The 18,004-nt window shown below is 41.4% G+C and overlaps 1 protein-coding gene across 19 annotated transcripts in view; it reads right to left on the reverse strand.

Moving 5' to 3' along the window:
- MAST4 (microtubule associated serine/threonine kinase family member 4) overlaps window positions 1-18,004 on the reverse strand; it is a 576,096-nt gene that overhangs the window by 21,640 nt on the left and 536,452 nt on the right. For all 19 annotated transcript variants that reach the window (XM_070246179.1, XM_023625596.2, XM_070246178.1 and 16 more), the window contains 8 exons: window positions 16,549-16,687; window positions 15,019-15,151; window positions 13,968-14,133; window positions 12,014-12,115; window positions 6,199-6,321; window positions 5,891-6,003; window positions 3,948-4,075; window positions 3,357-3,592 (listed from right to left, as the gene is read on the reverse strand). In XM_070246179.1, the coding sequence (XP_070102280.1) occupies window positions 3,357-3,592; window positions 3,948-4,075; window positions 5,891-6,003; window positions 6,199-6,321; window positions 12,014-12,115; window positions 13,968-14,133; window positions 15,019-15,151; window positions 16,549-16,687 (1,140 nt within the window). The remainder of the gene's footprint in view (window positions 1-3,356; window positions 3,593-3,947; window positions 4,076-5,890; window positions 6,004-6,198; window positions 6,322-12,013; window positions 12,116-13,967; window positions 14,134-15,018; window positions 15,152-16,548; window positions 16,688-18,004) is intronic.

Raw genomic sequence — 18,004 nt, forward strand, 5'->3', positions numbered from 1 at the left:
AAGACAGAGGATATTACGCACTACATTAGTCAATGGCTCACTACATCCTCTTAATTTAGATAGTCTGTCATATGCTGATCTGCCCTGAAGTTAATGGACCGGTGGGACAATTCCTTCCCCTCTAAGCCAGCCATGCTTTCTTTATCTTTAATTTTATTAACCTTAATATAAACTGGAAGGTTTTTTTTTTTTTTGTAGTTAAAAAATGAGGACTTCCCTCAGCAGAGGATCATAAGATAATATAACCATGTAGGATGATACAGAAATGAAAAATCACTCTTGTCGGTCTGGTGACTACACAGACCAAGAGTAAAGAAAGTTCTTGAGCAGAAGTGCCATGCTGAGTTCCCCAGAGAAAAGCTGAATGGCCACCCCTTTTGGTTTCTCCTACTCCTTCTCTCACAGGCTATCAGTTTTCTGTTTTCTTTCTTTTTTTAATTGTTAATAATATATCTTTGTCCATCCAGAAAAAACGATGCTAATCTTATTTTTGCCTATAAATGCTACATATAAGCCCCTTGTGCTTTAAAAATCATCACCACTACTATCACCTTAACAAAAAACAATCCAAGCGGAGAATTTAATACTATTATAAATGATCCTTTGAAAGACCAGCTAGCACATTTTAAAGTGCTGACCACACGATGTTCTTTGTCTAGAAAAGAGTGAGGATTAGACTTTAGCATTTCGGTGACACTGCTATATATACACCACTTGGTTGCACAGTTGAAGCTTGGCCCTAGTTCATGGGAGGTGGCACAGACCCTCCAGGTGGGGTCCAAGCAAGGGGAAGCCCGGGATGTGGGAGAGTGGGCGTGGGCATAGCACAGTTCATGGCCGTCTACTCTGCCGTAGGTACAGGAAAAGATTCACCGGCTTCCACGAGGCAAGCATCCGACCCACAAAGGAAGCCAATCTTAAGGCAAATATCAACAATCTTTCTACTCCCATACGCCAAACTCGAACTCACTTAACAGTACATTTATTTCATTCGCTCTAAATAAAGAAATCAACTGCCGAAGGCCTTGATAAAAACTGCTTCGCACATCGAAAATCTCATCTCACAAAACTTAAGTTCACTTTTGGGTAAGTTACACGCTCCGTTCTCTTCCTTCCTAGTTTGGTTTGGATGCGATCATTGATAAGTATAAAATGAAAAGCTGCATCTCTTTACAATGAATAATTTGTTGGATGCATTCAAGCACCACACCTAAGACTTCAAGACTTTTACTTTTCACTGATTCAAATACAAGGTAGTTAAGAAAAAAGAGAAACAGGTATAAAGCTGTACCTCCCTAAATGCCAGAGTGTGAATATACAATGTTCTCTTTTATCACCCCTCCTTCTTGCTTCATAGCACAGTATATAAGCGTGTGTTTCTTTTCTGCCAATGGTAGATAATGTCACCTTAATGTTCTGGAAATGTCAAGGATTCTTCCTTTTTGATGGCGGAGCAATATAAAAATCAACAAATTTAATTTTACTACAGTCATGGTTTTCAGATTCCCTAATTACCCTTGGCTATGAGCAAATCAGCTCATCCCTCTATTGTCTACAGCCCCCAAGGTCTTTGACTATTTTTAGTGTATGTATGGGGGAGACAGAGAGAAAGGTGGTTTGAATCTATTAATCAAAATGCATGGCAGGGCCTTGGCAGATGTTTTTTTTAAATGACGAAAGTAATCAATCAAATGCTTAGATGCTGTTTCCCTCCCTCTACGTCCTCCCCTTCTGACAGTGAGTAGGCTGAAGAGGTCAGCAACAACTCACCATATTAAGAAGTTTTAAATGGGGGTAAGTATACTCCGTGCAGAGTAAGATAACAAACTAAGAAACAGCTGAGACCTTAGTAACCAGAAATAGAAACTAGTGAGATATCTACATCTGATTTGGTTGCCAACATGAGCTAAAAGTGGTCAGGAATCGTAGACTGCTAGGTTGTGTCTGCACTACTTCTTCACTGCTATTCTCTTGGCTTTATGCAAGAATTAGACAAGTGGGATTATCCTACATGGAAACAGAAGTGAGGTGAAGAGAGGGAAGAGAGAAACCCAACATTACTCTTCCCCATGATAAACTATAAGCACATGTGCAGCTCCATAGAACCAAACTTTTAGTGATGCTGAAATAAACCCAGCCTGTAAAACTGGTTTTCCTGAAATGATTTAAAAAACCTTACATTATGAATATTCAGTTAGTTAAAAAAGTATTCATGAAAAATCTTGGAATCATTCATGGTTATCAATATAACATACTGAATATGACTTAATGAAAACATTTATTATAGCGATGCTAAGCCATATCCGTGCTTTATTTTCTCAAAAAAGCATAAACGCACATTGCCCTGTAGAAGGATATGCTATGTATAAGATTTTTATAAACCAAATAACATGTGAAATGCACTTCAAGGGCTTGCTCTGAGGGAAGTGCAAGTTTGATTACCTAATGAGGATACCTCCATTACTAAGGGCCAGCAAGTCTCCATGATACATTCAACATCTTAGAAATCTGTGAAGACACTGTTCCTCTTGTTGGGAAGGTTACTTCACACAAAAGTGACCTTATAAAGCGCTTTCACAGAAAAGACCCAAAACTCCTTGACTGCCTCCCAAGCAGCCAAAGATGTCTCAGGAGTTTCTTTACTCCAGGTACCCAGCCGGGGAAGGTAACTTTTGTCTGCAGTGAAGTTGTTTCATATGCACAGAAAATATCACTTTGCATTGTGTGCCCTCTCCCCTCTCAGTCCTAGACGCATGGAGGCAGCACAGCATCCTCTGGCACTCACCGACGGTCTGGCGCGGAGAGGGAAGTTATTTGGTACAATCTGGCCCCATAACAAAACCAATTTCTTCAAAGAAACAACCATCCATTTCAACACTGGAGGGAAAACTGGCTTTATACTGTATTTTATGGGTGATTTAAGACATTGGTGAGGGTAATTTTGACCATTTGACTATTTGATATTGTCCCTTATTCCTAATTTTAGCTAAACGCAACTCCACAAGACATGCGTTTGCATCAACAACAGAGAACATCCTCCCTTAGTGTGTTCTGACTGTCATCCAAGGATCTCACGGAAACCCAGCTGTGAAAGCTAAGGCTGGCTCTTGGGTCAAACTGAAGCCAGAAGGGTGTGCTGTGTGGCCATGCACTAAGGAGGGTCTGGGACAGTTGATCTTAGTTCTTAGGGGCTCATCCCTCAAGCCCAAGAAGCACAGCTGTGGAGGGAGTCTAGCAGCACAAAGCACTCACCACCACCCCCCGATGAGACCAGGCCTGGGACTCAGAGCATGGGCAGTCACCTCCCAGTGTGGTGGATGAGGGGTGGATGGCAGGTACCTGGCCCAGGGCCTTACCTGACAGAGTGGAGCTGCTGATGGTGCTGGCTGGGGTGGTGACCTCGGGCTCCTCCTGAGTACACTCTGCAGGAGGAAGGGCTGGCTTTTCTGGCTCCTCGTGGGGGTCTCCAGGGCAGGAAGCAGCTGCATCTTGTCCTGCCTCTGCTGAAATAGCCAGTTTGGGAAGCAGGCCAGAACTGAGTTTACGTCTGTTGCTTTCTGTATCTGAAGAGTTGGATGTGGATAACTGTTGCCTTAATCAAAACAAAAACAAAGTCATATATACATACCAGGAAACTATGTTCAAGGCAAATTTTGGAGGAAACCAGGTAAAAATGGAACTTGGATAAGCCTAATCAACACCCATCTAGTGCAGTGGTTCTTAAAGCCTGGTACCCAGAGGAGCAGCAGCAGCATCACCTGCGAACTTGACAGAAATGCACATTCCCTGCCCCCATCCCAGATCTACTGGATCAGAGACTCTGCTAAAAACACCCAGCAGTCGGTGTTTTCATAAGCCTCCAGGTGATTCTGACGCACCCTCACGTTTGAGAACCACTGCTCTAGTTGCTACTGCTTATGATATTTTTTAACAGGCATTTCACATACATTTCAGAATATTCTGAACTCCAGCTTAACGTTTCTGTGGATGGCAAAGTTGTGCTTTTCGTTTTGTCCGCAGGGTCTTCCTTCTCTTCTCCTGAATTCTGAGTTATTCGATCTATACTGCTGAAAACCTGGAAGGCAAATAGTCAGTGCTTATCAGTAGCTTCTTAAAAGAGTGTGTCAGAAAAAACTCCACATCTTGGGAGAAAAACTTTATAGTACGACTAGAGTTTGAATTGGGACTGTGAATTCAGAAGGTACTTCCAATGCTGTTCACTTAGTCGTGAGACGAATGGTCACTGCATAATTTTTTTCTTTTGGAGTGGGGAGCTATGAATCCATCACCCTCTCACCATGTCTCGCTATGGACTTGGTATCTGCAAACAAAATCCATAGATACATTTGGGTTTCTAGGCCTGGGGATCAATGCATACTTTAGATTACTTTTCAACCATGAAGTCAATCAGAAAAAGAAAATCACAGAGAAAAAGATTTAATGGCCACTAGAAGGGGGGGGGGGGGCGAGAAAAATGAATTGGAATTGAGTGTGAAGAGAAGGACAAATTACCTGTTTCAAGACTTATGTGCAGGGGAGGGTATAGTATATATTTGGTTATGAGTCAGACATATCTCTTTGGCTTATGAATCACATATACAGACAGGCAGCTTCCTATGTTGGTACTGGGATTTCTGAAGGGTATGAGCGCTTACTTAGGCAAACCCGAGGTCTCTGTGGTCTCACAGGAAAGATGGAAGGGAAAACGGGCTGAGAGCCAGGGCAGGAAGCACTCCCTACCATCCCACTCAGCCACTTGCTGCTCTCACGGGAATGGCCCTTGGACCTCCTATAATCTACGAGTTAGGAGGAAGGTGGCTAGAGAACAGGAGACGGCGGGAAGGAAACAGGGTGTAGGGGCTAGCCAGAGAACAGGTACTGGTGTGAGCCGATATTCAGCGTTACCACAGCCTCTGTCCTGGCCGTGGGACAGATCCGCCACCACTCCAGCGAAATCTCTACCTCACTTTGTCATTTTGACAAACAGGGAGGCAGTGCGGGCCACTTTGCAGACGCACTCTAGGTAGTCACTTAGATAAAGGTACAGAACACTTTAAAGTCACTAAATGCTATAGAAAAGCTAAACAATAATCAAGCAAAGTGCCATGGCAACAGAAAATATATAGCTACTGAAAATAGCAAAAGGGAGGTGGGGTGCCCTCTAGGTGCATTTCCATTTTCCTAGGGCCCCGCCCTGCCTCAGGACTATCAGGTTTCTTTGTTTTGTTTGTTTGTTTTTTAATCTTACCACAATCAGTAAAAAAGCACCTTTGTCAAACACTGATTTTATTATCTTCTACCATTTCCAAAATTCTAGCTTGGCTTCCTACTGTGTCTTTAATATAACTTACATTTTCCCTTACTGGTTACAAGACTTTCTCATTCCACAATGAGTGGTCCCCTAGTGTCTCGCCTTATTTCAAGGATGAAGCCTTCTCCTTTGTGTTGTATTCTGTGCGACCCTGGGAGAGGCGTCAGTGCACAATGAGCTCAATGTTCTTCAGCATAAGATGAAAGAAACGGGGGGATGCCCCACAGCCCGGCACGGAGCTAGGCCAGGGCACGCAAGGCGCGCTCAGCACGTATATGGCACCACGTGCTCCAAAGACAAGACTCCGAGCGTAAGTTTGTCCCTCCAAGAAAAAAAGATTGATCTGTGCAGAGTGAAACAGAGAAATACACTCCTGTGGGGGGCAGGGACTCTGGATTATCAAGATGGTGGGGTCACTTTCCCTAAACAAAAAGGTATTTTAAGTACAGGAGACGCCAAGACTCAAAACACTGCAGGTGGTTCGCACACTCCTGCCCAGCTATTTAGGGGCACCTACCATCTGGCCAGTGAGAAAATCTCCCAGAGAGTCCCGGTATGTTTATGCCGTATTTCACTTACTTTTGAAAACCGATGTGAACATGAGGAAAACTGCCTTATCTCCACGTTAAAGTCTTCATCATTCGTGTCATCCTCTTCCTCGGTCTCCATGTGATGATACTTCTCTGACCGAGCTGCAGAGAAATGGTTGGCAACAGTTCCCATTACTCCGAATTTTGGCTGTTAATTTAGACATTTTAATTAGGAGTTTCTATATCAAAGCAACATCCCATTTAAGAACTCATAGGTTCAAGATTGGAAGGTGCTATCAAAAGTGGAGATAATATTCGACGAAGTAAACAATGTTTTATATCAGATAATGCACATACTATCAAAATAACTTGTGTCATCTTCGGATTCCAGTTGGGGAATAAATTCTGCCTTCTGTCTCAGCAAACTGTTCCAGTCTAAAGAACGGAAGAACCGATGCTGTTTGACTTCATACGCACCACCTTGGGGCGGGGAGTAGAGGAAGGACAGAGAGAAAGTGTTAAACTATCCTCCAAGCAAAGGGAAACATCAGTTTTTACAGACGACCAGGAAAACAGAAAATCTATCCACAGAGAAATGAAGAAGTCATGGAAATCTTACTTTTTCATTCTATAACCAAACCCCCCCCCCCAAAATCTTCCCATAATTTATTAGCAGATTTGATTTTGCTAACAGCAGTTGCTATGCCACAGTTTTTCTCTGTTATTTTTTCCATGACTTCCTCCCTTTTTCAAAGGTTAATGATGCGGCCACTTAAAATCACATTATGCTGAACCTGGGGACCTGGACACATGTTGGCCCAAAGCAGACTTGCTCATTACATATCCAAAGAAATTCTAACAAGGCGCAAAATTGTCCTCAGCAGTATTTCCTCTGGAGGTAAGGTTAATAAAGATGAATTTTTCCTAAATAGTATATAATGGTTACTCTTCAATGTTATTGGATTGCTTATTAACATAGGCAGGAATTAGATTCTTTGTATTATAGATTCTTTTTTTTTTTTTTTTTGAGGAAGATTAGCCCTGAGCTAACTGCTGCCAATCCTCCTCTTTTTGCTGAGGAAGACTGGCCCTGAGCTAACATCCATGCCCATCTTCCTCCACTTTATATGTGGGACGCCTACCACAGCATGGCGTGCCAAGGGGTGCCATGTCCGCACCCGGGATCTGAACCGTTGAACCCCAGGCTGCCGAAGCGGAATGTTTGCACTTAACTGCTGCGCTACTGGGCCGGCCCCTATATTACAGATTCTTAAGTAAGTAACTGGCAAATCTGATAGATTTATATGCATGTGATGAAAATCAATTGCAATTCTTAAGTTTTAGGCTTCTTTTTGCCAAGTCAGCATGATAGCACAATTCAGTGAAAATGTTTTTTAATTCAATGCATGACTTGGAAGAGTGATTTTGAAAGGCAGATGTCATCAAAATATAACACCCTACCCCATGTAAAGAGAAGAAAGTACACAAGTTTTAAAATCATAGTGTGAGAATCAGGCCTCCACCCTGTACTCCCCACCCCCACCCCCGGTTCATGAGGGAAATAAGGAAGAACCAATCCTGAAAAAACACCAGGAGGAGAGATTACTCACAAGACTAATACCAGCATCTAATCAGCCTCCCTGCCAGGAGATGCCCCTCTAAGTCTGATGTAAACACCTCTTTAATGCAGTTGTCACCCATGTTTCTCATTCTGTCCTCAGTGGGGTACAAAAGGAATAGGATGAGAAATGCAAGCTGAATGAAAAATGGGCTTGGATCTTGGGGCAGGGGAACTGTCTGTGTAGTTCAAAGATGTGGCTCTGTCACCATCAGGCCCCTCTAGCCCAAGGTGCAGGTCAGAGCTCCAAGCCCCGCCAGGGGAAACTAGAGTTCTTAAAACAATGGAAGGGAGAGTTAAGGGTAAGGTATGAAAATCCCCCCCAAAAAGGGAGAATGGGTTCTTCTTTACAAAGCATTTGATTGGAATCTTTCTCTAGGATCCTATCCAGGCATTCTCTGTCTTCACAGCACGATACTCAAGTCTGATGGTGATCACAACAGGAATGGCATCAGCAGTGGGATTTGAGGGCTGACTTTGACAAGCACTGCACTGGATGCTAGAGGCATCTTGTTCCCTTCAACTAACTCATTAAAAGTAACCCCACAACGAAGTAGGCATTATCAACTCCATTTTTAGAGGGGGAAACTGAGGATAAGCAATTAAGTATTCTGGACCAAGATCAGCCAGTGGGTAAGGTTTAGAGGGGCTGAGCTGAGGTCTGTCTAAAAACACCCAGGTCCATCCTCAGTGCCATAATGCCACACGCCATATAAGGGGAAGGCATGTTTTAGTTCAGATCCTATCCTGCCATCTCTCTTGCACCAGTTTGGAAATGAATTCACAACTGCCGATCCTGGGGAACATGGCTGAGCAGCCAATTCCTGAGGCTGTTCCCATGGCACCTCTGCATAGTCCAGCTCCAGTCCTCCATGCCTCCTGGCTGTCACCTAGCCCAACCAACAGCCCGAAACACAGCTGGTGACATTTTCTTGTAGTGCTCTTATCTTGGAGTAGCTTAAAGGGCTTAAATATTTACCTACCCAACTCCCTCACTGTGCCAACGACACTGAGGTCCAAAGAGGCAAGCCCTACTTGGTGGCCCACCATACACTATAATGCAATGACTACCACTTCAGTGGCTGCTCGTGGGGCCATATCACATGACAGCTCTGATAATCTGAGGCAGCTCAACTTTACCTAGAAAAGCAGTTCTCTAGAGCCAAGGGCTCCATCAGCACTTCTGGATCACAGCCAGAGTGTCCGGTTTTTCACTCCCCGGCCTGCCACCCTTTGGGACCCAAGTCAGGGAGAGCATTTGCTTCATTCCTGTGGATGATGACAAATGGGTCCTCCCCAAGGAGTCACAGCCCATTGCTGACCCAGCTCACATTTCTCCAACTCTGGCCTTTAAGCCCCATTGAGAAGAGGTTGCTTATCACTGGGTCCTGTTCCTCATGCACTTTTAAAGGGATGGGGAAGAAAAGAATTAAAGGGACACACCGGGGAAGAATTATCTCTGGGCTAAACTGTTGGTACAATACGGATGAGGGCATTATGAACCAAATACAAATTATCAGACCCAGGAACTCATGAACTTGACAGCTTCCATTGTAAGAATTCTTCAAGAAGGGAAGGGAAACTGATTACTTCTTGGGGTCCTATAACGCACTAGGTTGATGTACTAGACACTTCCACGAACATGTTTGCATTTAGTCCTCACAATAATCTCATGAGGTGCATAACATGTCCATTTTCACAGATTAGGAAACTGAGACTCTGGGCAATGAAGAAACTATTCCAGACCTCCCAGCGGGTACACGGGTGGGAGTCAGTCACATCTGAGCAGCTCAAAAGTCCAATGAGCCATGCTGCCACTCAATACTCTACAAGTTCAAAAGTCTAGTCCAAGGACGCCAAGTTCCCCAGTTGCAAGTTATGCTTTGGCACTAATGTTCTCCCTTGAGTTTTTCTCTCCTTTCAGGGAAGTTTCTTAAACATCCATCATGTTCTTCACACTCCTTTTCTCAGCCTCTCTAGTCTCTCGGGCAAATGTGCATTCGCACATTTTCACGGTGCATTATTTTGCCCGCTAAATATGCATTAAATCCAAAACGCTGTCATTGGAAGCAGCATGGCAGGCCTGCGGGATTCTCCGCCTTATTCTCCGGGCCCTACTGGGATCTGTCATGTTGGACCTGCCTGCTTGGCAAGTACTTGCTGACAATGCTAAGAGCTTGGGCAGGGTCTTTTAAATATCTCTTTTGAGCTTCTGCTAGGAGATTTGTTTCTCCAATTGTCAAACCCTGAAAAGACCGAAAGCAGAGGTCAAGGAGAAAATGTGCAGACAGCTAACCTGCTGCATATAATACATAAACCTGAATGAGCTAACCATCATCATAGCCTCATCTCATTAAAGCTAGCCCCATTCAAGAATCCAAGTATTCTTAGAGGGAAACGGGCAGAGTATTAAGTGGGAAACTCCAAACTGACACATGAACACTGAAGGGAAGGGTGCTCTTTCAAGGGGGTGCCAATTCTAATATATGCTTAATCATACCTTAGGACAACACTTCTCCGGGAGAGTTGATTAGGGCATATAAATAAATATTTGTACTGTTGCAGAACAACCTTAAAATGCCACTGCTTCTCACATTTGGCTCAAAGAGTAAAAATCACTCCTCAACACTCTGCCCCATACAGAGCCGTGACACTAATTCTTTGACAGCTTCTCACATCTCTTGAACCATAAAGCAAATCTGACCGCAGGTCACAGAGGGCGGGAAATAACAAGTTTGATAGTCACTGTAAGGCAAGAGGAAAACCAAACAGGATGGGAAGAAATATCGAGTGCTCTATTCAAAGAGCTCAATCAGCTCAAAGGTTGCGGGGGGGGGGGGGGGGGGGGGTGGTGGTACCGCCACCATTTCTGTATCTTGTATGTCCAAAATGGAAAGCATGAGATTATACTTGCAGAAAATTAACAACGACAAAACCAACAGCACTGTCCCCACTGGTTCTAAGAGGCAGAGTGGATGATCTTGCACCCTCACAATAATCCTGTGATGTGGCACTACTATAAGCTCCATTTCACAGACAAGGAAATGAGGCACAGAAAGGGAAACCACCTGTCCATGGTCACACAGCTGAGATTTAAACTCAGGCAATCTGACTCTGGAGTTTGTGTTCTTAACGTCCATTTAAATTGCCTTTCCCAGTTAAAGGCCCACTCATCCGCTGAAAGAGGAAAAAAAGGCAGATGGTATTCCAGCAACAGCCTCAACTCTAAAAGGTTTTCCCAACTGAGCCCTGATTTTAAACCTTCTTGGATTCTCTAATACACAGTCTGCAAGATTTTTCTGTAAAAGGCCAAATAGTGAATATTTCAGGCTTTCTGGGCCCTGGAGTCTGTCATGACTACTCAGCTCTGGCACCGTAGCATGAAAGCAGCCATGGACAATATGTGAATGAATGGCATTACCGTGTCTCACTAAAACTTTGCTTACACAATAAAGATTTGGCCCATGGGTTTCACTGCATCATCATAAACTCTAGTAACACAGCACCCCACATTTAAGCAAGAACAGAACCCTCCAACTGGGGAAGCTGTGGGCAACACAGCTTACATTGTGTATATAACAACTCTTATATTGTGGAGAACAATATATATATTTGGAGCTGTTGCAAATGATTTTTGTCTTGGAAAAAATAGGGGAGAGAATGATTTCTTCAGTGTTTTCTGATATTTCTATCAAAATAGGGTAGAATGAAACAGTTCAGAGTAAACAACCATCAAGTCAAGAATTTTCACTGATGAAAATTATGGATACTTTGTACGTGTTGTGTGTGTTTCTATTTAATATTTAGTCTCATTTAGATGAAACCACATACGAGGGCAGGCTGGAACCCTATATTGAAATCTCTATGCCTGTCTACTCAGAATATAAGGAGAAAAAAGAAAAAGAAGGGCAGAAACAAAAAATTGGAAGCAGAACGGTCAGGACAAATAATCAGCAAGAAACAAATCTACTATCTCCTTAATCTTGAAAGTCAGTGGTTTTTAACACCCCATCTCGGCACCAGGCCCTGGTGCTGATCCCAGCGATGGCACAGCAGGCTTCAACCCCAGGCGCTCATTTCTACTAATTAGTTCAAGTACTGATAAGCCACTTCAAAGCCCGAGACAGTGACGTACTGGGTCAAATGCTTCTGGGAATATATGTATTTTTTTAAAAACCCAAACAAAAAAAGCTTCGCATCTCTATCCTCTGTTTCAAATTATTTAAGATATGTTTGTTTCAGGACAGACGAGTTACATTTGCCTTTGAGGTTTTCTTCCAGAAATAATTTACTTATTGAAACAAATTAAGAATAATTTCTGATTTGCAAAAAACAAGAACAACAATAAACTACCACCAACCCTCCTAGTGTACATACTGCTCTGAATCAGAAAAAAAGTCTAAAATAGGATTGTTCTAATGTGTTGTAGTCACGTTCTACAGCGACTAACAGATGTTTCCTATGCAAAGAACAGAACACAAACAGAAACCTCTGAGGCCCCACATAGATACAATTTCTTGCATACTAGTAAAATTAAAACATATGTGCTCTAACCTGTTCCCAGTCTCTCCAGGGGATTCTGCCTGAGAAGCAAGGTAATCAGATCCTGGGCATCAGGTGGGGGCGCCTCATCCTTCTCAGGCCAGTTGATCTCATCTAGAAGGAAGAAAAGTAGTTTACAACTTTATTGCTCAAATGCTGGTCCAGGTCCCAACAGCGTGAACTCACCTGGGAGCTGTTAGAAATGCAGCATTTCAGGCCCCACCCCAGACCCACTGAATCAGAATCAGCATTTAAGGAGCTCTTCAGTTGATTCCTAGGCCCAGGCAAGTTTGAGAGGCATTGTTTTACAAGGGATGAATAGCACAGGTTTTAACAAGGCAGGGAGAGAATACTTCAACAAGCAGTGTCCTTCATTTGCCTTTTTCATTCACTTTTCTTTGGCAGAATTGGCTCACGACAAATTGCTCCTTCTAGTTATTAAGAAGACTCAACATAGTGGAAACTCTGAACACGTGCATTTCAGGTGCTCGCCCATCCAGGCATCATCTGACAGTAACATTTCCTCTCCGACAATTCTCAGCTGAGGATTCGGCCACAGCCGCAGAGCTCTTCAGCTCCGAGAAGCAAAAAACAATTTAAAAACAGTAGAAGTAACTGTTTCCAGAGACAAAGGAAAGGTCAAAAATGCTAAGACTGAAGGAGAAAAAAAATCCAAAGTAATCAGAGTAATGGAAGTATTTAAAATCTGTCATAAATATTAGACTATGTTCTACATTCTAAAGGAGTTTGCCTGAAGATAGGTGTGCGTGCTTGTGTGTGTGGAAATGCAATAAAAACATGAGTTATATCTGTGTGTGCCTGCCTCTAGCTTCCTCTGCTGCAGTTTAAATCTGATTTGGAAAATCAAACATGAATATGCATCTGAGCCGTGAGGCATCGAGAACAAAGCCAGCATTTGCTGCTTGTGTTAATTAAACAGTTGATTCCTCTTGCCATTCAGGCCTTAGTGTATCAGAAAACAGCCTAGTTATAAATCCATAAACAGCTCAGATATTGTATAAAAGGGTTATACACTGCAGGCAACTCACAAATCTACTTTGTTAAAGTTTACAAATATGCCTGGCTCGCAAAGTCAATGATAGAAAATAATACTGTGATTCAAGGGCTCCTCATATCAAAACGAATTTTCTCCCTATTTCCACTGCTGGACCCTGTAAGCATAGTCCAGAACGCACCGGAGGTGGGTGATGGAGATGTCAGCGATAACTGACAAACTTTGAGGAAGACAGGCCTTTTTGATCTATGCTTCGGGGAAATTTACAAAAACAGCAGGTAGAGCCTATTTAATTATCATTTAGTTTTGCCACAAGCTGCATAACAATAGTTAGGGTCAGCTTGTAGGTTAAGATCTAAAGGTTATTGAATTTTAAATGAAAGATGAACAGCTGTTACAGAAACAACATTACACCATAACAACTACCAATGAAATCATTAACAATCTGTGGATTAAATTTGCTTCCTTCCCATTCTCATTATTTATTATTTGGTAGACATTTGTTTTAGGGTTTATTACATTTTTGTTAATTTCTTCACTGTGCCATTAGCCATTTTTCCCATTTATGCAAATGGTACTCACATTAACCTTTTCTTCCCTGGTGCAACTTTCCTATTATGGAAAGGAAGACTGGATGGCATTGAAATCATTTACAAATCCCACACCAATTTCTTTTACAGAAAAAGCAAACCATAAAAGTTGGTTACATTGCTAGCGCATTTCCAAATTCCATGTTAACAAAACTCCGTCAGATCAATTCTCAACACAAATTGCTCTCTTGAGATTGTGAAAGTCAGTTATGTGCTATGATGAGTGAGTTCTTTTAATTTGTTGGCTAAACTGTTTGATAAAGGTTAACATTTTAGCAGTAAAAACTGCCATACTCCACAGAATTACACTAAATAGCTGCTTCCCAACAGTGGCTTAAAGATAACTCCTGATGACATTTACCACTGATGACTTGTCCAAATAGCTCTTCTGGAGTGTCCCCAAAGAATGGCACGCATCCAACCAGAAATTCATAGAGGATAATCCCCATGGCCCACCAGTCCACCGGCTTCCCGTATCCCTGCCTCAGAATCACTTCTGGTGCAATGTATTCAGGTGTGCCGCAGACCTAAAGATGATTGGAATATCAGAATAATAGGAATATTAGGCATGAATTAAAATGAGCAATATGGCTAAACACCAATTATTTTGTCCAGAGTACACCTGCTCAACCACATGGAACCACACGGACAAAGGACTTAAGAACAACAATTATAAGTTGGTAACTCTAATACCAAAGGCAATAAATTACTTAAACACCAAAGAAGGGAAATTTAAAATGCTGCTCTAATGCTAAACTATGTGTAATGTGTAATTTCAGATTGAAGATTTGACCCTTTTTGGTAGTTTTACTTATTTGACAATATTAAAGACATTTGTAATCCTTAAATTTAAAATAATAATGCATTTTTTTACCTGTCACTGTCAGAGATCGTTTTAGTATTTATATGACCAAAATATATTCACACTCTGGTAACTCCATAAAAGCATGACAGTTGAGATGTGTTTACCTTAAGTAACTTTACAATGAACAGATTGTGGGCACATGGTAATGAGGCATGCTTAAAGGGAAATGGGCCATGGCTCGGATTTTAGCAGCCGTGATTGTACGATGCATCAAGAGTTTCATGAGTACTCTACTGAGACTCCTGAATTTCTTACAAAAACAGTTTTCCATTTGTCTCTCTCAGACTCTCATCTTGTGTGCAATTAGATCGTTCGTCTTGCTAATAGACCATAATGTTGGGGGAGGAATGAGGAGGAGCGGACAGTTCAAAGAGGCCCAGGGAGAAAAATGGAAGGAATTTGCACTTTATTAAATGCAAGGCTTACATAGACATCTAAACCCCTCCTGGTACTAATGTGAAGACAGCCTGCACAAGTGGATTCCGAATTTCACTGGCAATAGTGTACTTTGTATTTCTCTACAGACCTGAATAGCACGTAAGCTTACCTGTTTGTCCAGGAACTCTCGAGCATCCTTCTCAATGTGACCCTCATAAAGATTGGTAGTCATGCTCATCAGTCCCACCTTGGATAATCCAAAATCTGTCAGCTTTATGTGCCCCATGGAGGTGACCAACAAGCTACAAAGCGAAGGACATATATTACAACGCTCACTTCGAAGCTGGTTCTTTTCTTTTTAGCTTTCTCCCTCCCCCGTCAATTTGTAAGACTATTTGGTATATAGTATCAACCTTATTACAAAGTCCAGCCTGGGAAGAGATGAAGCCACACAAAGATGTCAATTACTTGCATCTGGTGGCTGAGTGTAATTCACAAAGGATGGCCAGAGGCCAGGCCCACTTAATCTTTGTTGGAGCAGCTACATACAGTATCATTTACAACTTAAAACTCTTAGAAAAATTCAAGTGTGGAATTCTGACATCTTTCCTCTGCAGAATAAGGAATTAGAAGAGAAAGGGCTACCAATAATCCCTCCCTTGTCACACATCAGGAACTAAGATAAGCAACTCATCTGTGATTTAAATGAGACATGAGATAAAGAACTTGGACAGAAAAATGTAGTATTGTTTCAGATTTCAACTTCCAGCTCAAATTGAAACTTCTACTCATTAAGCAAAAAACCCTACATTTCTTATACATGCAAAGAATTCACATTTGGCAGCTTTATGAACTTACGTTTTTAAAAATTTTCGTTTTAAGGGGAAAGAAAAATTTTAATTAAAAATTAAAGGAACAGAGGAGTTGGAAAAAAAAAGAAAAGCTACTGGAAGTAAATATGCCAAAATTCTATTAGCTGTCCTTGTTTGGTAATGTTGTGAATGAAATTTTTAAGTTTTTCTGCACTTTCCAAATTTTCTGGAATGAGCATGAGTTAATTTTATCATGAAATTTTCAGTGCACTTAAAATCTTTACATATTAACACGTAATGCTCTTAGAGGTGTCTCAAATTAGTAGACAAAGCATGAAATGTTTAATAAACGGCGTCAAGATGAACAGCTAGTCATTTGGGGAAAAAAGCATCTATCTGCATGTCAGATCAGACACCACTAAAATGAATTTCAGATAGATTAGAAATTAAATTCAAAATCAAACTGTGAGTAAAAAGAACATAATATCAAGTATATCCTCTTGGAGTACTTGATACCAAATGCAGAAACTATTCAGAAAACCAGTAGCATTCTATGCAGCTATTCAAAAGTTTACATAATAAAAAGAAGTATTTATTTTTTTTTAGGTTTTATTTTTAGGTTATTTTTATTTTATTTTAGGTTATTAACTAACCCTGGCTTTATAATCATCTTTTTCTTGTTTCTTATAAGCTACTATTATCAGCATCATAGCCTTTAAAGGATTATATAAAAATTCCCATACGTACTGTTAAAATAATTCATTTGAGAATATTACGGGAGAATTTTAAAAAGCGCAAAGCAGCATTAAAAGAAAACATTGTTATAGACCTAGGAAAACTTTTTGTATTGTGTGTAAAAAAGACCTGTATTTCATCAGTGTACGTACTTGTCTGGTTTCAAGTCCCGGTGTACGATTCCATAATTATGGAGATATTCCAAGGCCAGGACTGTCTCAGCAAAGTACATCCTGGCCATGTCGACAGGGAGGGGACCCATGTTCTTCATCAAGGTAGCGCAGTCGCCCCCTGGAAAACACAAGGAAAAGATGCAGCAGGCACAGCATCAGCTAGGACTGAAGGAGACCAGCAGTTCAGGTCGCAGAAGTGAACTTCAAAGTGGAACGGCCTCTACCCTCAGACACACTATATCATGTTCATAAGTGGAGACTGCGTGTTAAGTAATCATGTTTCTAATTAAGATGCGGTGTTGAGAAACTATATATTTCTATTGAAGAAGCAGCACTCACAAGAGAGAAGATTCGGCTCTGAAGTAGAACTGAAATTTGAAGAAGTGCTGGCGTGATTTTAGAAACACGGCGACAATTTAAAATACACCAGAATAAAACATGGATTCCAGAATCAGGCTGCCTGAGCTCAGACCAAATCCTAGCTCTGACTCTCACCGGCGGGGAGATCTTAGGCCAACTAGTCTTGGTTATTTCATCTGTAACATCGGAATGGTAACAGTGTCATCTCTTTCAGGATTATTGTGAGGATTAAATGAGGTAATCTACGTAAAGAATTTAGGATATTGCTAACACATATTAAACATGTGAAAAATCTTAGTTATTGATGTTAAATTAACTACAACAAAGGTTCATACGGCAAAGTATTGGTGTGGCGAAAAGAACAATGGGAGGAAATCAAGCAAGCTTTGTTTTTGTCTTCTAACGGCCACTAAATAACTAGTAATTCTCTCCAGAATTTCAGTTCACTCATCTGCAAAATGAAAAGGGCAAACTAAACGATATTTAAACATTTCTTCACGTTTTATAGTTTTGGGATTGTGTTCAAACAGTTACAAGAGCTTAAATTAGCTGCTTTGAATATTGTTTTGGCCCTTGGTGATCTATTTATTTATTTATTTTTAATTTTTTTATTTTTTGAGGAAGATTAGCCATGAGCTAACATCTGCTGCCAATCCTCCTTTTTTTTGCTGAGGAAGATAGGCCCGGAGCTAACATCTATGCCCATCTTCCTCTATTTTTCATATGTGGGATGCGTGCCGGAGCATGGCTTGACAAGCAGTGCATAGGCCTGCATCTAGGATTCGAACCAGCGAACCCCGGGGCCTCCGAAGCAGCACGAACTTAACCACTGTGCCACCAGGCTGGCCCTGGTCTATTTATTTTTTTAACTTTGTTTATATCAACAAGTCATGGCCACTCAAATACTCAGAACGGATGAAAATAAGATTACTTGGAGCACTTAAAAGGTAGATCATAAACTTCCAAAAAGAAAAAGATTTTCCACAATGTATCTTCTTTCTCCTAAAGCTTTTTTTATTTCATACCATAGACCAAAAGGATGTATTTTAAATTCACCCTTTAAGAAGTTCAATTA

Source organism: Equus caballus, chromosome 21 (assembly GCF_041296265.1).
Source record: "Equus caballus isolate H_3958 breed thoroughbred chromosome 21, TB-T2T, whole genome shotgun sequence".
Classification (NCBI taxonomy): Eukaryota; Metazoa; Chordata; class Mammalia; order Perissodactyla; family Equidae; genus Equus; species Equus caballus.